The sequence below is a fragment of the Oncorhynchus keta genome, chromosome 2 (genome assembly GCF_023373465.1).
Source record: "Oncorhynchus keta strain PuntledgeMale-10-30-2019 chromosome 2, Oket_V2, whole genome shotgun sequence".
Classification (NCBI taxonomy): Eukaryota; Metazoa; Chordata; class Actinopteri; order Salmoniformes; family Salmonidae; genus Oncorhynchus; species Oncorhynchus keta.
In genome coordinates this window covers 34,855,225-34,873,336 of record NC_068422.1, presented here as the reverse complement: position 1 = coordinate 34,873,336, position 18,112 = coordinate 34,855,225, and the positions used below count along the sequence as shown (strand labels likewise).

Genomic DNA, 18,112 nt, shown 5'->3' with positions numbered 1-18,112 from the left:
GATGTCACTTGTTAAAGCCACTTCAATCAGAGTAGATGACGGGGAGTAGACAGGTTAAAGGACTTTTAAGGCTTGAGACAAGTGAGACATGGATGTGTATGTGTGCCATTCAGAGGGTGAATGGGATAAGACAATCGAAGTGCCCTTGAACAGGGTATGGTAGTAGGTGCCATGTGCACCGGTTTGTGTCAAGAACTGCAGCGCTGCTGGATTTTTCAACCTCAACAGCTTCCCTTGTGTATCAAGAATGGTTCACCATGCAACTCAAGGTGTTCCTAATGTTTGGTATACTCCATGTATTAGCACAAAAGCTTTAGTTAAATCAAGACTTTTACCTGAAAAAACACTTGGAATCTTGGACAGAAAACTTTTCACAGTGCGGATAGGAATTCCATTCTTCTCATCCTGCATGCGTGCTATTACGTCCTCCATCTGGAAGAAATGAGAGAAGACATTATTTAAGATAACATAGGATTATTATTGTCTGGAGGAGAGACTGAGGAAAGAGGCTGAAGTGAGGGAGTGGTGGTGTCTTACTGAGTTGTGAATGGCCTCTGTGACACAGATCTGGGTTGGATATTTGCAGCAGAGACACTTCTCTTATCAATGCCAGTCTATGTTATTGGATTAGAGCTAATCTTACAGCAAAGTTTCAGCCTAATGTTTCCCCATCCCGCGTGTCTTAAAACAAACAGGACAGAACTAAATGTCACAAGAAATACATCTCAGGTACATTTAAAAGGGCACTGTGATGAATAAAATCACACCTTTGAGCTAAAACCTAAAAGAAATGTGACATCAAATCAAAGTTTATTTGTCATGTGCGCCAAATACAGCAGGTGTAGACCTTACAATGAAATGCTTACTTACAGGCTCTAATCAACAGTGCAATTTGTATGTAAAAAAAAAAAGGTATTAGATAAGTAAATAAATAAAAACAGTTAAAAAAGACAGTGAAAATAACAGTAGCGAGGCTATATACAGCACCGGTTAGTCGAGCTGATTCAGGTAGTATGTACATGTAGATATGGTTAATGTGACTATGCATATATGATAAACAGAGAGTAGCAGTAGCGTAAAAGAGGGGTTGGCGGGTGGTGGGTGGTGGGACACAAAGCAGATAGTCCGGGTAGCCAATGTGCAGGGGCACCGGTTGGTCGGGCTAATTGAGGTAGTATGTACATGAATATATAGTTAAAGTGACTACACATATATGATGAACAGAGAGTAGCAGCAGAGTAAAAGAGGGGTTGGGGGGAGACACACAATGCAAATAGTCCGGGTAGCCATTTGATTACCTGTTCAGGAGTCTTATGGCTTGGGGGTAAAAACTGTTGAGAAGCCTTTTGGTCCTAGACTTGGCACTCCGGTACCACTTGCCATGCGGTAAAAGAGAAAACAGTCTATGACTGGGGGTGGCTGGGGTCTTTGACAATTGGTATGGCCTTACTCTGACACCGCCTGGTTGTAGAGGTCCTGGATGGCAGGCAGCTTAGCCCCAGTGATGTACTGGGCCATACGCACTACCCTCTGTAGTGCCTTGCGGTCGGAGGCCGAGCAGTTGCCGTACCAGGCAGTGATGCAACCAGTCAGGATGCTCTCGATAATGCATCTGTAGAACCTTTTGAGGATCTGAGGACCCATGCCAAATCTTTTTAGTTTCCTGGGGGAGAATAGGCTTTGTCGTGCCCTCTTCACGACTGTCTTGGTGTGTTTGGACATGACAACCTGGCTCAAAACAGACATGCCACAGAAAGACAGATCTGCATTACAACTCTCCAGGACAGGAGCACTGCTCTGCACCATGGCTCAGCTGCCCTGGCAGATGGCCCTATTTCCAGGAACAGACAGGACGGAGTGGAGCAGAGTGTGGCCCATATTTGTCAGCCTTCACGGATGGATGCCAAGAGATATCTCAAACCAGCCCTGTGGCATGAATAAATACATGCTAACAATGTGACACACACACACAATGCAAGGCCTGCTGCTCTTTTTCTGCTACATAGACTACAATGCACTGCCCTTATACTGTATCATATTGGATAGTAATTGGGAACCATTAAGGTTTATTGGTTAGTGTTGGTTACAAAAGCTCATTTTCTATCCTCGTAGAATGCATTATGCTAATCAGACTGGCTTCCCTGTGCCTCATCAACTTTCACCCTAAGTCTGTACAATATCTTGACAACTACACTAATATCTTGACAACTACATTTTCTTCTGGCAGCTGTGCTCTGGAAGGGATTGTGTAGGCAACATAACCATAAAACTGTTTTCTATGGTCATTTGCAAAAATGCTGTGGCTGTACTCTTAGCCTGAGTACCTGAAGTTGCCATGTAAGTCTCAGTTACCATGACCTAAGCACTGGATCTTTGTACAATAGAGTCTAAAATAGAGGTACATACTTACTGCAAAATGTTGTTCAATCATCAGATCTGTTGTATTTCATTTAAGATCTTAAGTGAAGGTCAGGATTTTATTTTTTAGTTCTAATGGACTATTTTGATGTCCTAAGAATTTGTTGACGAGAACACGTAATTGTAAATGCTAGATACAGTACCATAGCAATTTAGGATGTACCAATGTATCAACTGAAATATATTGAATATGGAACAGTGGAGAGCAGACTCCACTGTAATCAATAATAAACCAACTATAGATAAGTAAACAATTCTAAAAAATTTAATCAATTAAATATTTTTTGAAAATGGGACCAGCATCTTACAAAAAGAGTTTGCCCTATTTCAAGTACACTGAAGCCAAAACCTTTAGAGTAATTGGTTTGTAATGGACTGAGAGAACACAGACATAGAACATAAAGAGCTGTAGGTAGTATATGGGGTTACAGAGATGCCTATCTAACGTGAGATCAGATTTATAAATATGTATATCCTCCCCACTTAACAGGTGAAATTGGTGCCAGACAGAGGATTGAGAGCCGTGCTGGACAGCTCTCATCAGATCATTTTGAGGAGTTTAACAAAGCACTGTCACTATGACAAACAGATATCCTTAGGTCAAAGACAGCCACTTCCAGTATTCACATTGCCAATAGGTCAGCCATAGCTAAATGACAGCTGGCAGATTGACATCACATTGGCTGACACTTTTTAGAACTTAGTTACGTAATTCACTGAGCTAACCAGCAGGATAACAGAGTGATAACCCGGTCGCATTCCGCTTTGCTCCACAGGTAGTATCACATTTTCATTTCATTTCATTACAGTACAACGGTTTGATTTGTTTGATCGTAGCTAGCTACATAGCTAGCTACATAGCCGTCTTTGTATCAAAGATAATTGTGTACTCTAGAGCGATTTTCTAGGTTAGCTAGCCAGCTATTGTCGTTCTTTTAACGCAACGTAACGTAATCAACACTGCTAGCTAGCCAGCTAGCCCCCGAATAGCAGCACTGTAGAAACTATTACACTCAACGGAACGACTTGATTAGTGTAGTGTCAACAACGCAGCCACTGCCAGCTAGCCTACAAAGTCAACAACGCAGCCACTGCCAGCTAGCCTACTTCAGCAGTACTGTATCATTTTAATCATTTTAGTCAATAAGATTCTTGATATGTAAGCTTAACTTTCTGAACATTCGAGACGTGTAGTCCACTTGTCATTCCAATCTCCTTTGCATTAGCGTAGCCTCTTCTGTAGCCTGGCAACTATGTGTCTGTCTATCCCTGTTCTCTCCTCTCTGCACAGACCATACAAACGCTCCACACCGCGTGGCCGCGGCCACCTAATCTGGTGGTCCCAGCGCGCACGACCCACGTGGAGTTCCAGGTCTCCGGTAGCCTCTGGAACTGCCGATCTGCGGCCAACAAGGCAGAGTTCATCTCAGCCTATGCCTCCCTCCAGTCCCTCGACTTCTTGGCACTGACGGAAACATGGATCACCACAGATAACACTGCCACTCCTACTGCTCTCTCTTCGTCCGCCCACGTGTTCTCGCACACCCCGAGAGCTTCTGGTCAGCGGGGTGGTGGCACCGGGATCCTCATCTCTCCCAAGTGGTCATTCTCTCTTTCTCCCCTTACCCATCTGTCTATCGCCTCCTTTGAATTCCATGCTGTCACAGTTACCAGCCCTTTCAAGCTTAACATCCTTATCATTTATCGCCCTCCAGGTTCCCTCGGAGAGGACGGCTCACCTCTCACAGTTCTGGGCGACTTTAACCTCCCCACGTCTACCTTTGACTCATTCCTCTCTGCCTCCTTCTTTCCACTCCTCTCCTCTTTTGACCTCACCCTCTCACCTTCCCCCCCTACTCACAAGGCAGGCAATACGCTCGACCTCATCTTTACTAGATGCTGTTCTTCCACTAACCTCATTGCAACTCCCCTCCAAGTCTCCGACCACTACCTTGTATCCTTTTCCCTCTCGCTCTCATCCAACACTTCCCACACTGCCCCTACTCGGATGGTATCGCGCCGTCCCAACCTTCGCTCTCTCTCCCCGCTACTCTCTCCTCTTCCATCCTATCATCTCTTCCCTCTGCTCAAACCTTCTCCAACCTATCTCCTGATTCTGCCTCCTCAACCCTCCTCTCCTCCCTTTCTGCATCCTTTGACTCTCTATGCCCCCTATCCTCCAGGCCGGCTCGGTCCTCCCCTCCCGCTCCGTGGCTCGACGACTCATTGCGAGCTCACAGAACAGGGCTCCGGGCAGCCGAGCAGAAATGGAGGAAAACTCGCCTCCCTGCGGACCTGGCATCCTTTCGCTCCCTCCTCTCTACATTTTCCTCTTCTGTCTCTGCTGCTAAAGCCACTTTCTACCACTCTAAATTCCAAGCTTCTGCCTCTAACCCTAAGAAGCTCTTTGCCACCTTCTCCTCCCTCCTGAATCCTCCTCCCCCTCCCCCCCTCCTCCCTCTCTGCAGATGACTTCGTCAACCATTTTGAAAAGAAGGTCGACGACATCCGATCCTCGTTTGCTAAGTCAAACGACACCGCTGGTTCTGCTCACACACTGTGCTCTGACCTCTTTCTCCCCTCTCTCTCCAGATGAAATCTTGCGTCTTGTGACGGCCGGCCGCCCAACAACCTGCCCGCTTGACCCTATCCCCTCCTCTCTTCTCCAGACCATTTCCGGAGACCTTCTCCCTTACCTCACCTCGCTCATCAACTCATCCCTGACCGCTGGCTACATCCCTTCCGTCTTCAAGAGAGCGAGAGTTGCACCCCTTCTGAAAAAACCTACACTCGATCCCTCCGATGTCAATGACTACAGACCAGTATCCCTTCTTTCTTTTCTCTCCAAAACTCTTGAACGTGCCATCCTTGGCCAGCTCTCCCGCTATCTCTCTCAGAATGACCTTCTTGATCCAAATCAGTCAGGTTTCAAGACTAGTCATTCAACTGAGACTGCTCTTCTCTGTATCACGGAGGCGCTCCGCACCGCTAAAGCTAACTCTCTCTCCTCTGCTCTCATCCTTCTAGACCTATCGGCTGCCTTCGATACTGTGAACCATCAGATCCTCCTCTCCACCCTCTCCGAGTTGGGCATCTCCGGCGCGGCCCACGCTTGGATTGCGTCCTACCTGACAGGTCGCTCCTACCAGGTGGCGTGGCGAGAATCTGTCTCCTCACCACGCGCTCTCACCACTGGTGTCCCCAGGGCTCTGTTCTAGGCCCTCTCCTATTCTCGCTATACACCAAGTCACTTGGCTCTGTCATAACCTCACATGGTCTCTCCTATCATTGCTATGCAGACGACACACAATTAATCTTCTCCTTTCCCCTTCTGATGACCAGGTGGCGAATCGCATCTCTGCATGTCTGGCAGACATATCAGTGTGGATGACGGATCACCACCTCAAGCTGAACCTCGGCAAGACGGAGCTGCTCTTCCTCCCGGGGAAGGACTGCCCGTTCCATGATCTCGCCATCACGGTTGACAACTCCATTGTGTCCTCCTCCCAGAGCGCTAAGAACCTTGGCGTGATCCTGGACAACACCCTGTCGTTCTCAACTAACATCAAGGCGGTGGCCCGTTCCTGTAGGTTCATGCTCTACAACATCCGCAGAGTACGACCCTGCCTCACACAGGAAGCGGCGCAGGTCCTAATTCAGGCACTTGTCATCTCCCGTCTGGATTACTGCAACTCGCTGTTGGCTGGGCTCCCTGCCTGTGCCATTAAACCCCTACAACTCATCCAGAACGCCACAGCCCGTCTGGTGTTCAACCTTCCCAAGTTCTCTCACGTCACCCCGCTCCTCCGCTCTCTCCACTGGCTTCCAGTTGAAGCTCGCATCCGCTACAAGACCATGGTGCTTGCCTCACGGAGCTGTGAGGGGAACGGCACCTCAGTACCTCCAGGCTCTGATCAGGCCCTACACCCAAACAAGGGCACTGCGTTCATCCACCTCTGGCCTGCTCGCCTCCCTACCACTGAGGAAGTACAGTTCCCGCTCAGCCCAGTCAAAACTGTTCGCTGCTCTGGCCCCCAATGGTGGAACAAACTCCCTCACGACGCCAGGACAGCGGAGTCAATCACCACCCTCCGGAGACACCTGAAACCCCACCTCTTTAAGGAATACCTAGGATAGGATAAGTAATCCTTCTCACCCCCCTTTTAAGATTTAGATGCACTATTGTAAAGTGACTGTTCCACTGGATGTCATAAGGTGAATGCACCAATTTGTAAGTCGCTCTGGATAAGAGCGTCTGCTAAATGACTTAAATGTAAATGTAAATTTAATAATCGAGACTTCACACTGTCTCTCCCTCCCACTCAGTGTAAAATACCATCAGCCTGAATATTTGTGATTTAAAACCTCTTGGTGTCACCCGACACGCTGGCGTCCCACCTAGCCAACAGAAAATGCAAATGCGCCACGCCAAATGCTAATAGCACTCGTTAAAACTCAAACTTTCATTAAAACACACATGCAAGGTACTCAATTAAAGCTACACTCGTTGTGAATCTAGCCACCAAGTCAGATTTTTAAAATGCTTTTCGGCGAAAGCATGAGAAGCTATTATCTGATAGCATGCAACACCCCGAAATACCTCAAGGGGACGTAAACAAAAGAATTAGCGTAGCCGGCGCTACACAAAACGCAGAAATAAAATATAAAACATTCATTACCTTTGACGAGCTTCTTTGTTGGCACTCCTATATGTCCCATAAACATCACTATTGCGTCTTTTTTCCGATTAAATTGGTCCATATATACCCAAAATGTCCATTTATGAAGACTGTGTGATGAAGACCGTTTCAAAACGCAACGTCATTTTTTTTAATTAAAAAAGTTGCCTATAAACTTTGACAAAACACTTCAAACTACTTTTGTAATCCAACTTTAGGTATTAGTAAACGTTAATAATCTATCAAATTGATCACGGGGCGATGTGTATTTAATAGCTCCACGTCTTCAAATCATGGTCGAAAATCTCTCTTCCAAAACATCCTGTTGTATACCGGATGACATGGGGTGTGTCTTCTTCATTTGACCAAGGAACAACCTCCAGGTAATTGCCAAGACTGGCGACATCATGTGGAAGCTGTAGGACTTGTAAACTGGGAGCCATCTATTTTGCTGTGCCATAGACAAAACAGGCAACTGGCGCATTGATATTTTTTTCCCTTTTTGGTGATCAATTTTCCTTGGGATTTTTCACGAAACAAACATTCTGTTATAGTCACAGCCGTGATTTGTACTGTTGCCCTTTTTGACCCCCTGTGTATGACCTTCTGCTTGCCCCTGAACCCAGCTACCTGCCTCCTCCTATGGTCCTTTTCAAATAACACCTGCTGCGCCCTGCACTTGAAACCAGCTCTCTGTCTCCCCGTGTGTTCATTACAGAATACCTCACTAAAAATGACAGATGGATTCAGCGGAGCTGCAGCTACGTCTGGCCTGACAGGAGGAACGTATTGATGAACTCTGCGACCTCCTTCGCCAGTCCATTCCTGCTTCACCGATATCAAGTGCCACAGCCTCCTCTCGTTCATCTCTCCCTATATCCATGCCTAATAAATACGACGGCTCCCCATGGAAATATCAAGGATTTTTCATGCAGTGTAACCTTGACCATCACCCCGCTGACTTCATCTCTGACAAACACAGGGTGGACTTCGTCATCTCCATACTCAAAGGCAAAGCTCTGGATTGGGTCACAGCCCTGTAGGCCGCTCAAAGTTCTGATCTGAATCACGTTTCCACGGCCTCTTCCATAAGGTGTTCGACCATTCAGTTCCAGGTCGTCACACTGGGGACTTGTTATGTGAGCTGCGACAGGGCCGTCGCTTCACCACTGAGTATGCCCTTGAGTTCCGTACCATGGCAGCCAGCAGTGGATGGAGTGAACCAGCTCTCAATACAGTCTACCGGAGGGGTCTTAATCGGGAGTTGCAAACAGAACTGGCCTGCAGAGGAGATTTAACAGACCTAAACCAATACATCCGGATGTCCATATCCATTAGCAACCTACTGGTGGACCGCAGACCTATACAGTTGCCCATGGCCTGCGAGTCTTCCACGTCCTTCTCTCTTCCACCACGGTCCAATAGCCCTAAACCCATGCAACTTGGCCGCGCCCCTCTCATGCCTGCCGAGAGACACCGGAGGTTACGTGAACCTGTCCCTCTATTGTGGAGAGAGCTGTCCGATTCGCCCTTCGCGAGTGACCACAATCCCTCCACTTCCGCCGGGGTAAGCACCTCTACGTTTTTGAACATTACCAAAAGGCAGTTTGGGATCCTGGCTCTTCTTTCTGCTAATGGGGTCACTCAGTTTGTGGAGGGACTAGTGGACTCTGGGGCTGCAGGAACTTTCATTCACAAACAATTCGCACAATAGTTAAGGTTCAAATAAATCCCTGTTAATCCTCACTTTAGGATTAATGCGCTGGACGGACAACCTCTCGGGACTGGTCTTGTGACTTGCATGACCGACAGTATAACGCTTTAGATTGGTCTCCTTCACTCTGAGGTCATTCAGTTAATGTTGTTGTCTTCACCTAAAGAACCCCTCATCCTCAGTCACCCCTGGCTAAGCCTTGACAACCCTGCCATCTCCTGGCGGGCAAAGGGGAACTGCTGTCATGTTCTCTCGCCTGTTTTAAGAACTGATTCAGTCTACCCTGTTGAGCAACCTCTATAGAAGGATCGGGGTCTGCCATCCAACCCACATCCCACCTGTATATGCCCAGTTTCTGAGTGTCTTCAGCATGAAAGGCGTCTATTCTGCTTTCATCGCCTAGAGGACTGCGTGATCGACCTTCCTGTGGCATCGCCGCCTAAGGGTCGGATCTACCCCTTGTCCATCCCAGAGAATGAGGCTATGGACACATATATAGAAGAGGCTCTCGACATGGGATTCATCCATTCATCCACGTCTCCGGCTGCATCCAGTTATTTTTTGTAAAAAAAGGATGGTAGTCTCCGTCCCTGCATAGATTACCGACCCCTTAATAAAGGAACTACAACGGCTCCTAGGATTCACCAACTACTACCACCGGTTCATCCGAAACTGCAGCAGCACAACTGCTCCTCTTTCAGCTCTGACCAGTCAAAACACCCGTACCCTCCAATGGACCGACGCCGCCCTTACTGCATTTGAGACCTCGAAACGCCTCGTAACCTCTGCACCCATCCTTAGGCAACCAGATCCTACCCTTCCTTTTGTTCTGGACGTGGATGCAACCAAGGTCGACGTGGGAGCGGTTCCCTCTCAGCGGTTTGGGACACCTCCCAAATTACACCCATGTGGCTTCTTTTCCAAGAAACTGTCACCCGCTGAGAGGAACTATGATGTCGGGAACCCGAGAGCTCCTCACCATTAGGTTGGCTATCGAAGAGTGGCGCCACTGGTTAGAGGGAGCTCATCACTCATTCCTTGTCCTTATCGACCACCGCAATTTGGAGTACTTCAAAAGTGCTAAGAGGCTCAACCCCAGACATGCTCGCTGGGCACTCTTCACCCGCTTCACCTTTACCGTCACCAATCTGTCTGGCAAGAAAAATGTGAAAGCTTATTCCTTATCCCGTCTATTTCACCCCCCTTCCTCTAACCCAGCTCCTGAGCCCATTCTGCCTCCGGCTTGTGTCGTGAGACCCATACAGTGGGAAATCCGTCCAAGAGGCCCTATGCCATCCAAGAGGCCCTATGCCACGACCCAGCACCTCCTGAAACCCCTGCAGGCAAGACCCACGTTCCTGCGTCCGTCAGACCCCATGCAGTGGGGCATACCTCGCTGAGTTCTGGCCATCCCGGAATCACCCGGACCACGGAGCTACTGACACGCTCTGGTGGTCATCCCTAACAGAAGACACCCGAGATTACATTCCTCGCCAACTACCTACCGGTAAGCTTGAGCCTTTACCTACACCACACAGACCATCGTCTCATATTGCCATGGATTTCCTCACGGATCTGCCCTGACTATTCGGGCTTCACAACTATTTTAGTTGTAGTGGACCCGTTCTCCAAGATGTGCCGACTCATCCCCCTTCCGCATCTATAATGCATGAAAATGGCCGAGTTCATGTTCCAACATGTGTTTCGTCTGTATGGGATCCCGAAAGACATCGTTTCGGAGACCCCAGTTCATCTCCAGGGTGAGGTGAGCCTTCCTTGACCGACTGGGGGTCTCCATCAGCCTATCCTCAGGATACCATCCTCAAACCAATGGGCAGACGGAACGCCTGAATCAGGAAATAGGGAAGTACCTTCGCCAACACTGCACCCACCAACCACATGAGTGGTGTCGCTATCTAGACTGGGCCGGACACGCACAGAACTCCCAGGTGCAAACCTCACTCCATCTCACTCCTTTTCAGTGTGTCCTCGGATACCCCCCGCGTTCCGATGGGAGATAGAGCCCGGAACTGTGCCTGCCGTCGATGAGTGGTTTCGACGGAACGAGCAGGTTTGGGAGACCACAAATCGGTAACTCCATCAAGTTTCCCTCTTCCAGAAATGGTTCGCTGACCGGCGTCGCCAACCTACTCCACTCTTCCACCCTGGGCAATGTGTGTGGCTCTCTACGCGGGACATCCGGCTTCGTGACCCCTGCAAAAAGTTCAGTCCTCGGTTCATTGGTCCCTTCAAAATAAAACAGCATCAATCTTGTCACCTACCGTCTCCAGTTGGCCCACCATTACCGGATCACCTCATCCTTCCATTGTGTCCCTTCTCAAGCCTGTGAGGTACAGCCCTCCATCCTCCTGTGGTGCACACCTAAATTTGACGTCGGCGGTGCACCAGCTTATTCTGTCCAAGCCCTCCTTGCCTCCAAGTGTCTGGGTGGTCGCATCCACTACCTGGTGGATTGGGAGGGGTACGGACCTGAAGAACGGTCCTGGGTCACTGCCCAGGACATCCTTGACCCAGCCATGATCCTTGCTTTCCACCATAACTGTCCTGACGGCCCAGCTCCACGCCCAAGGGGGAGGCCCCCTGCTCAGCTCAAGACCCAACCATGGGGGGGGCTCACACTCTCCCAGCTCACACTCTCAAACACATAGATCCCCCTAAATGATATCTACCTATTGCCTGATCTCCCGGACTACGTTACTAGCCTTTTCCCTGCTTGTACTGTTGCCCTTTTGGACCCCCTGTGTATGTCCTTCTGCTTGCACCCGGACCCAGCTACCTGCCTCCTCCTGTGGTCCTTTTCAATAAACACCTGCTGCGCCCTGCGCTTGAAACCAGCTCTCTGTCTCCCCTTGTGTTCATTACAAACATGACTAAACATAAGTCTGCAAATATGGCATGACCAACAAAAGCTCCAAATATAACAAAGTCTTCCATGGTGCTATTCCAACTACTTCTTACTCTGCTTCTTACTCTCCATCTAAGTGCTTCATACATCTATCTACTCACTTGAACTGCTTGCTACCAGGAAAGACAGAGAAAGGAAGGAATAATACATTCTAAGAAATATTGATCCAATTCCATTATGAATGTGTAATAAGCAGTTCAAGTCTGTTTGTGGTTTACACAGAGAATAAAGCCCTAGCAGCAGGCCCACTGTAATGAAATGAAAAGCTCATCCATTATTCTCCTACTCTGTGATAGATGATTGTCCAACTGCAATGCTGAAACAAAGGTGGGTGAATGGAATTATCCAGCTGCTGTTATCTGAGTACACAAAGCATATAGAATTTCACACAGCTAGAGACCCCACAAACACTCCACACAGAGACCGACACCTTACACACTATAGAAAAGCAACATTTTGGCATAGCACACAGTACACCACACATTACTGAGCACACAGGCAGATTTCATGCAGATTTGAGTGAGAGTTGATCATGTACACGTCTTCTTCCCGTAGCATTTTTAAATCATCCACTGCAATCAGAAACAGAGGATTGTTCATAATACTTTGGCAAAATGTGTGTTGTTATAATTTAGAACACAGTATGTTGACAAGCAATAGTAAACACAATGTTGAACAGTGTGATGCATTTGCGTATTGACTCATTCCAAAAACAATTCTCAACCATAGGGCAGAGATCATCAACTAGATTCAGCCGTGGGCCGATTTTTTTCTTGAGCGGATGGTCAGGGGGCCGGAACATGATTACAAATAAATTTGTAGACTGCAAATTGTCCACAAGAAGCCCAACCAGATATAATATTTGACGAAAACATAATAATTTCTAACCTTTCTGACATTTGTATACGGTCACATATATCTCTCTCTATTATGCGTGGGGATAGTTTGAAACATACTTTCAAATTAAAATCACTTTCTGGTGTTTTTACAGACTTTAATGTCCCAAACATGTAAGAAACAAATAAAACAAGTTTTTTTTTTGTTCAGAACAGATGTGGGGCCCACGGGCTACCAATTGGGGGACCCTGCCTTACGGAGAGATGAGAAAGTCATACCTTCACTGGCAAAACATAACAGGCTTGTTTGTGATCCTCATTCAAATGAACAGGCCATATGAATAGATCTAAAGAATAGAGTTAAATATGAATAGATACAATATCTGATACTGTGGCTATATCAGCTAAATCCATCCAAGACTTTGCCCTTTAAAATAAACATTCAAGCTCATATAGTGTAAAATATGTGGAGAAATGAATTATTAATTTACTAGCCAGTGTTATAGAGGTGTTTTAATACTTTAAGCACAGTCTTCATGAAAATCATGCAATATTAGCCTGTTTGGTTTTCATAAAACCTTTCTATTCATCAAAATTTAAGTCAATCTGTCCCCCACATTTTAACCAAGCAACCATTCTCTCCTCATTTTAACAGGATAATTCACTATCAAACATATCAGGCTTGAAGCTGTCCGTCTCTGAGATAACAGTCAGACAGTGGTATGAGCTCACCGTTTTGGGGAGAGACATCATATCAAACCCCAAATTATGAATCATATAAACTCAGCAAAAAATCGTCCCTTTTTCAGGACCCTGTCTTTCAAAGATAATTTGTAAAAATCCAAATAACTTCACAGATCTTCATTGTAAAGGGTTTAAACACTGTTTCCCATGCTTGTTCAATGAACCATAAACAATTAATGAACATGCACCTGTGGAACGGTCGTTAAGACACTAACAGCTTACAGATGGAAGGCAATTAAGGTCACAGTTATGAAAACTTAGGACACTAAAGAGGCCTTTCTACTGACTCTAAAAAAACACCAAAAGAAAGATGCCCAGCGTCCCTGCTCATCCGCGTGAAAGTGCCTTAGGCATACTGCAAGGAGGCGTGAGGACTGCAGATGTGGCCATGACAATAAATTGCAAGGTCCGTACTGTGAAACGCCTAAGACAGCGCTACAGGGAGACAAGACAGAGAGCTGATTGTCTTCGCAGTGGCAGACCACGTGTAACAACACCTGCATGGGATCGGTACATCCGAACATCACACCTGCGGGACAGGCACAGGATGGCAACAACAACTGCCCGAGTTACACCAGGAACGCACAATCCCTCCATCAGTGCTCAGACTGTCTGCAATCCGCTGGGAGAGGCTGAACTGAGAGCTTTAGGCCTGTTGTAAGGCAGGTCCTCACCAGACATCACCGGTGACATCCTCCTCCCTATGTGCACAAACCCACTGTCGCTGGACCAGACAGGACTGGAAAAAAGAGCTCTTTGATGAGTCGTGGTTTTGTCTCACCAGAGGTGATGGTTGGATTTGCGTTATTTGTCGAAAGAATGAGTGTTACACCGAAGCCTGTACCCTGGAGCAGGATTGATTTGGAGGTGGAGGGTCCGTCATGGTCTGGGGTTGTGTGTCACAGTATCATCGGACTGAGCTTGTTGTCATTATAGGCAATCTCAACGCTGTGTGTTACAGAGAAGACATCCTCCTCCCTCATGTGGTACCCCCCCTTTGTTCAGGGACAAATTATTCAATTTATGTTAGTCACATGTCTGTGGAACTTGTTCAGTTTATGTCTCAGTTGTTGAATATCTAAGAATTCCACAATAAATACCTAATACACACAAATCTAAGTAAAGCATTGGAATAAGAATATCTAAATATATGGATGAGCAACGTCAGAGCGGCATAGGCTAAGATGCAATAGATAGTATAGAATACATTATATACACTACCGTTCAAAAGTTTAGGGTCACTTAGAAATGTACTTGTTTTTTATAGAAAAACATTTTTTTTGTTCAATAAAATTACATCAAATTGATCCGAAATACAGTGCAGACATTGTTAATGTTGTAAATGACTATTGCAGCTGGAAATGGCAGGTTTTTTATGGAATATCTACATAGGCGTATAGAGACCCATTATCAGCAACCATCACTCCTGTGTTCCAATGGCTCGTGGTGTAAGCTAATCCAAGTTTATAATTTCAATAGACGAATTGATCATTAAAAAGTCCTTTTGCAATTATGTTAGCACAGCTGAAAACTGTCAAAGAAGCAATAAAACTGGCCTTCTTTAGACTAGTTGAGTATCTGGAGCAGCAGCATTTGCGGGTTTGATTACAGGCTCAAAATGCACAGAAAAAAATAACTTTCCTCTGAAACTCGTCAGTCTATTCTTGTTCTGAGAAATAAAGACTATTCCATGCGAGAAATTGCCAAGAAACTGAAGATCTGGTGTACTACTCCCTTCACAGAATGGAGCAAACTGGCCCTAACCAGAATAGAACTAGGAGTGGGAGGAACCGGTGCACAACTGAGCAAGAGGACAAGTACATTAGAGTGTCTAGTTTGAGAAACAAACGCCTCACAAGTCCTCAACTGGCTGCTTCATTAAAAAGTACCAGCAAAACACCAGTCTCAATGTCACCAGTGAAGAGGCAACTCCGGGATGCTGGCCTTCTAGGCAGAGTTGCAAAGAAAAAGCCATATCTTAGACTGGCCAATAAAAAGAAAAGATTAAGATGGGCAAAAGCGCACAGACACTGGACAGAGGAACTCCTATACACTTCTTGATAAACTCAGTGACCATCTCGGTGAACACATCCATATTATTCTCAGAAGCTACCCAGAACATATCCCAGTCCGCGTGATCAAACCAATCTTGAAGTGTGGGTTCCGATTGGTCAGACCAGCGTTAAATAGTCCTTTACACGTGTGCTTCCTGTTTGAGTGTCTGCATATAGGAAGGGAGGATCAAAATGGAGTCGTGATCAGATTTGAATAAAGGAGGGCGAGGGAGGGCCTTGTATGCATCCCAGAAGTTAGAGTAACAATGGTCCAGTGTAAAATGAACATATACACTATCCATACAGAAGTATGTGGACATACCTTCAAATTAGTGGATTTGGCAATTTCCGCCACACCCGTTGCTGACAGGTGTATTAAATAGAGCACACAGCCATGCAATCTCCATAGACAAACATTGGCAGTAGAATGGCCTTACTGAAGAACTTTCAATGTGGCACCGTCATAGGATGCCACCTTTCTAACAAGTCAGTTCGTCAAATGTCTGACCTGCTATTGTGAAGTGGAAATGTCTAGGAGCAGCAACAGCTCAGCTGCGAAGTGGTAAGTCAGACAAGCTCACAGAACGGGACCACCGAGTGCTCATCTGTCTTCAGTTGCACTACTCACTGCCCAGTTCCAAACAAGCCTAAGATCACCATATGCAATGCCAATCATCAGCTGGAAAGGTGTAAAGCTCACCGCTATTGGACTCTGGATCAGTGAAAACGCACACTCTGGAGTGATGAATCACGCTTCACCATCTGGCAGTCCGACGGACAAATCTGGGTTTGGTGGATGCCAGGATAATTCTACCTGCTCCAATGCATGCCAACTGTAAAGTTTGGTGGAGGAGGAATAATGGTATGGGGCTGTTTTTCATGACTCGGGTCTAGGGATGAATTGGAACGCCGACTGCAAGCCAGACCTCACATCAGTGCCAACCTCACCAATGCTCGTGGCTGAATGGAAGCAACTCCCCGCAGCAATGTTCCAAGATCTAGTGGAAAGCCTTCTCAGAAGAGTCAGGCTGTTATAGTAGCAAAGGGGGGACCAACTACATATTAATGCCCATAATTATGGAATGAGATGTTCAAGCAAGTGTCCACATAGTTTTGGTATTGTAGTGTAGTACCTTCCAACCCATAAATCAAAGCATCAAATCAAATTTTATTTGTCACATACACATGGTCAGCAGATGTTAATGCGAGTGTAGCGAAATGCTTGTGCTTCTAGTTCCGACAATGCAGTAATAACCAACAAGTAATCTAACTAACAATTCTAAAACTACTGTCTTATACACAGTGTAAGGGGATAAAGAATACGTACATAAATATATATGAATGAGTGATGGTACAGAGCAGCATAGGCAAGATACAGCAGATGGTATCGAGTACAGTATAAACATATGAGATAAGTATGTAAACAAAGTGGCATAGTTAAAGTGGCTAGTGATACATGTATTACGTAAGGATGCAGTAGATGATATAGAGTACAGTATATACGTATGCATATGAGATGAATAATGTAGGGTATGTAACATTATATTAGGTAGCATTGTTTAAAGTGGCTAGTGATATATTTTACATAATTTCCCATCAATTCCCATTATTAAAGTGGCTGGAGTTGAGTCAGTGTCAGTGTGTTGGCAGCAGCCACTCAATGTTAGTGGTGGCTGTTTAACAGTCTGATGGCCTTGAGATAGAAGCTGTTGTTCAGTCTCTCGGTCCCAGCTTTGATGCACCTGTACTGACCTCGCCTTCTGGATGATAGCGGGGTGAACAGGCAGTGGCTCGGGTGGTTGTTGTCCTTGATGATCTTTATGGCCTTCCTGTAACATCGGGTGGTGTAGGTGTCCTGGAGGGCAGGTAGTTTGCCCCCGGTGATGCGTTGTGCAGACCTCACTACCCTCTGGAGAGCCTTACGTTTGTGGGCGGAGCAGTTGCCGTACCAGGCGGTGATACAGCCCGCCAGGATGCTCTCGATTGTGCATCTGTAGAAGTTTGTGAGTGCTTTCGGTGCCGAATTTCTTCAGCCTCCTGAGGTTGAAGAGGCGCTGCCGCGCCTTCTTCACGATGCTGTCTGTGTGAGTGGACCAATTCAGTTTGTCTGTGATGTGTATGCCGAGGAACTTAAAATTCACTACCCTCTCCACTACTGTTCCATCGATGTGGATAGGGGGGTGTTCCCTCTGCTGTTTCCTGAAGTCCACAATCATCTCCTTAGTTTAGTTGACGTTGAATGTGAGGTTATTTTCCTGACACCACACTCCAAGGGCCCTCACCTCCTCCCTGTAGGCCGTCTCGTCATTGTTGGTAATCAAGCCTACCACTGTTGTGTCGTCTGCAAACTTGATGATTGAGTTGGAGGCGTGCGTGGCCACGCAGTCGTGGGTGAACAGGGCGTACAGGGCTCAGAACGCACCCTTGTGGGGCCCCAGTGTTGAGGATCAGCGGGGTGGAGATGTTGTTGCCTACCCTCACCACCTGGGGGCGGCCCGTCAGGAAGTCCAGTACCCAGTTGCACAGGGCGGGGTCGAGACCCAGGGTCTCGAGCTTGATGACGAGCTTGGAGGGTACTATGGTGTTGAATGCCGAGCTGTAGTCGATGAACAGCATTCTCACGTAGGTATTCCTCTTGTCCAGATGGGTTAGGGCAGTGTGCAGTGTGGTTGAGATTGCATCGTCTGTGGACCTATTTGGGCGGTAAGCAAATTGGAGTGGGTCTAGGGTGTCAGGTAGGG

At 46.8% G+C, this 18,112-nt stretch overlaps 1 protein-coding gene across 2 annotated transcripts in view; it reads right to left on the bottom strand.

Annotated features, from left to right (window-relative positions):
* Window positions 1-18,112, bottom strand: part of LOC118399754 (regulator of G-protein signaling 7) — a 117,703-nt gene that overhangs the window by 44,195 nt on the left and 55,396 nt on the right. For both annotated transcript variants that reach the window (XM_035796006.2, XM_035796010.2), the window contains exon 3: window positions 336-432. In XM_035796006.2, coding sequence (XP_035651899.1) covers window positions 336-432 — 97 coding nt within the window. The remainder of the gene's footprint in view (window positions 1-335; window positions 433-18,112) is intronic.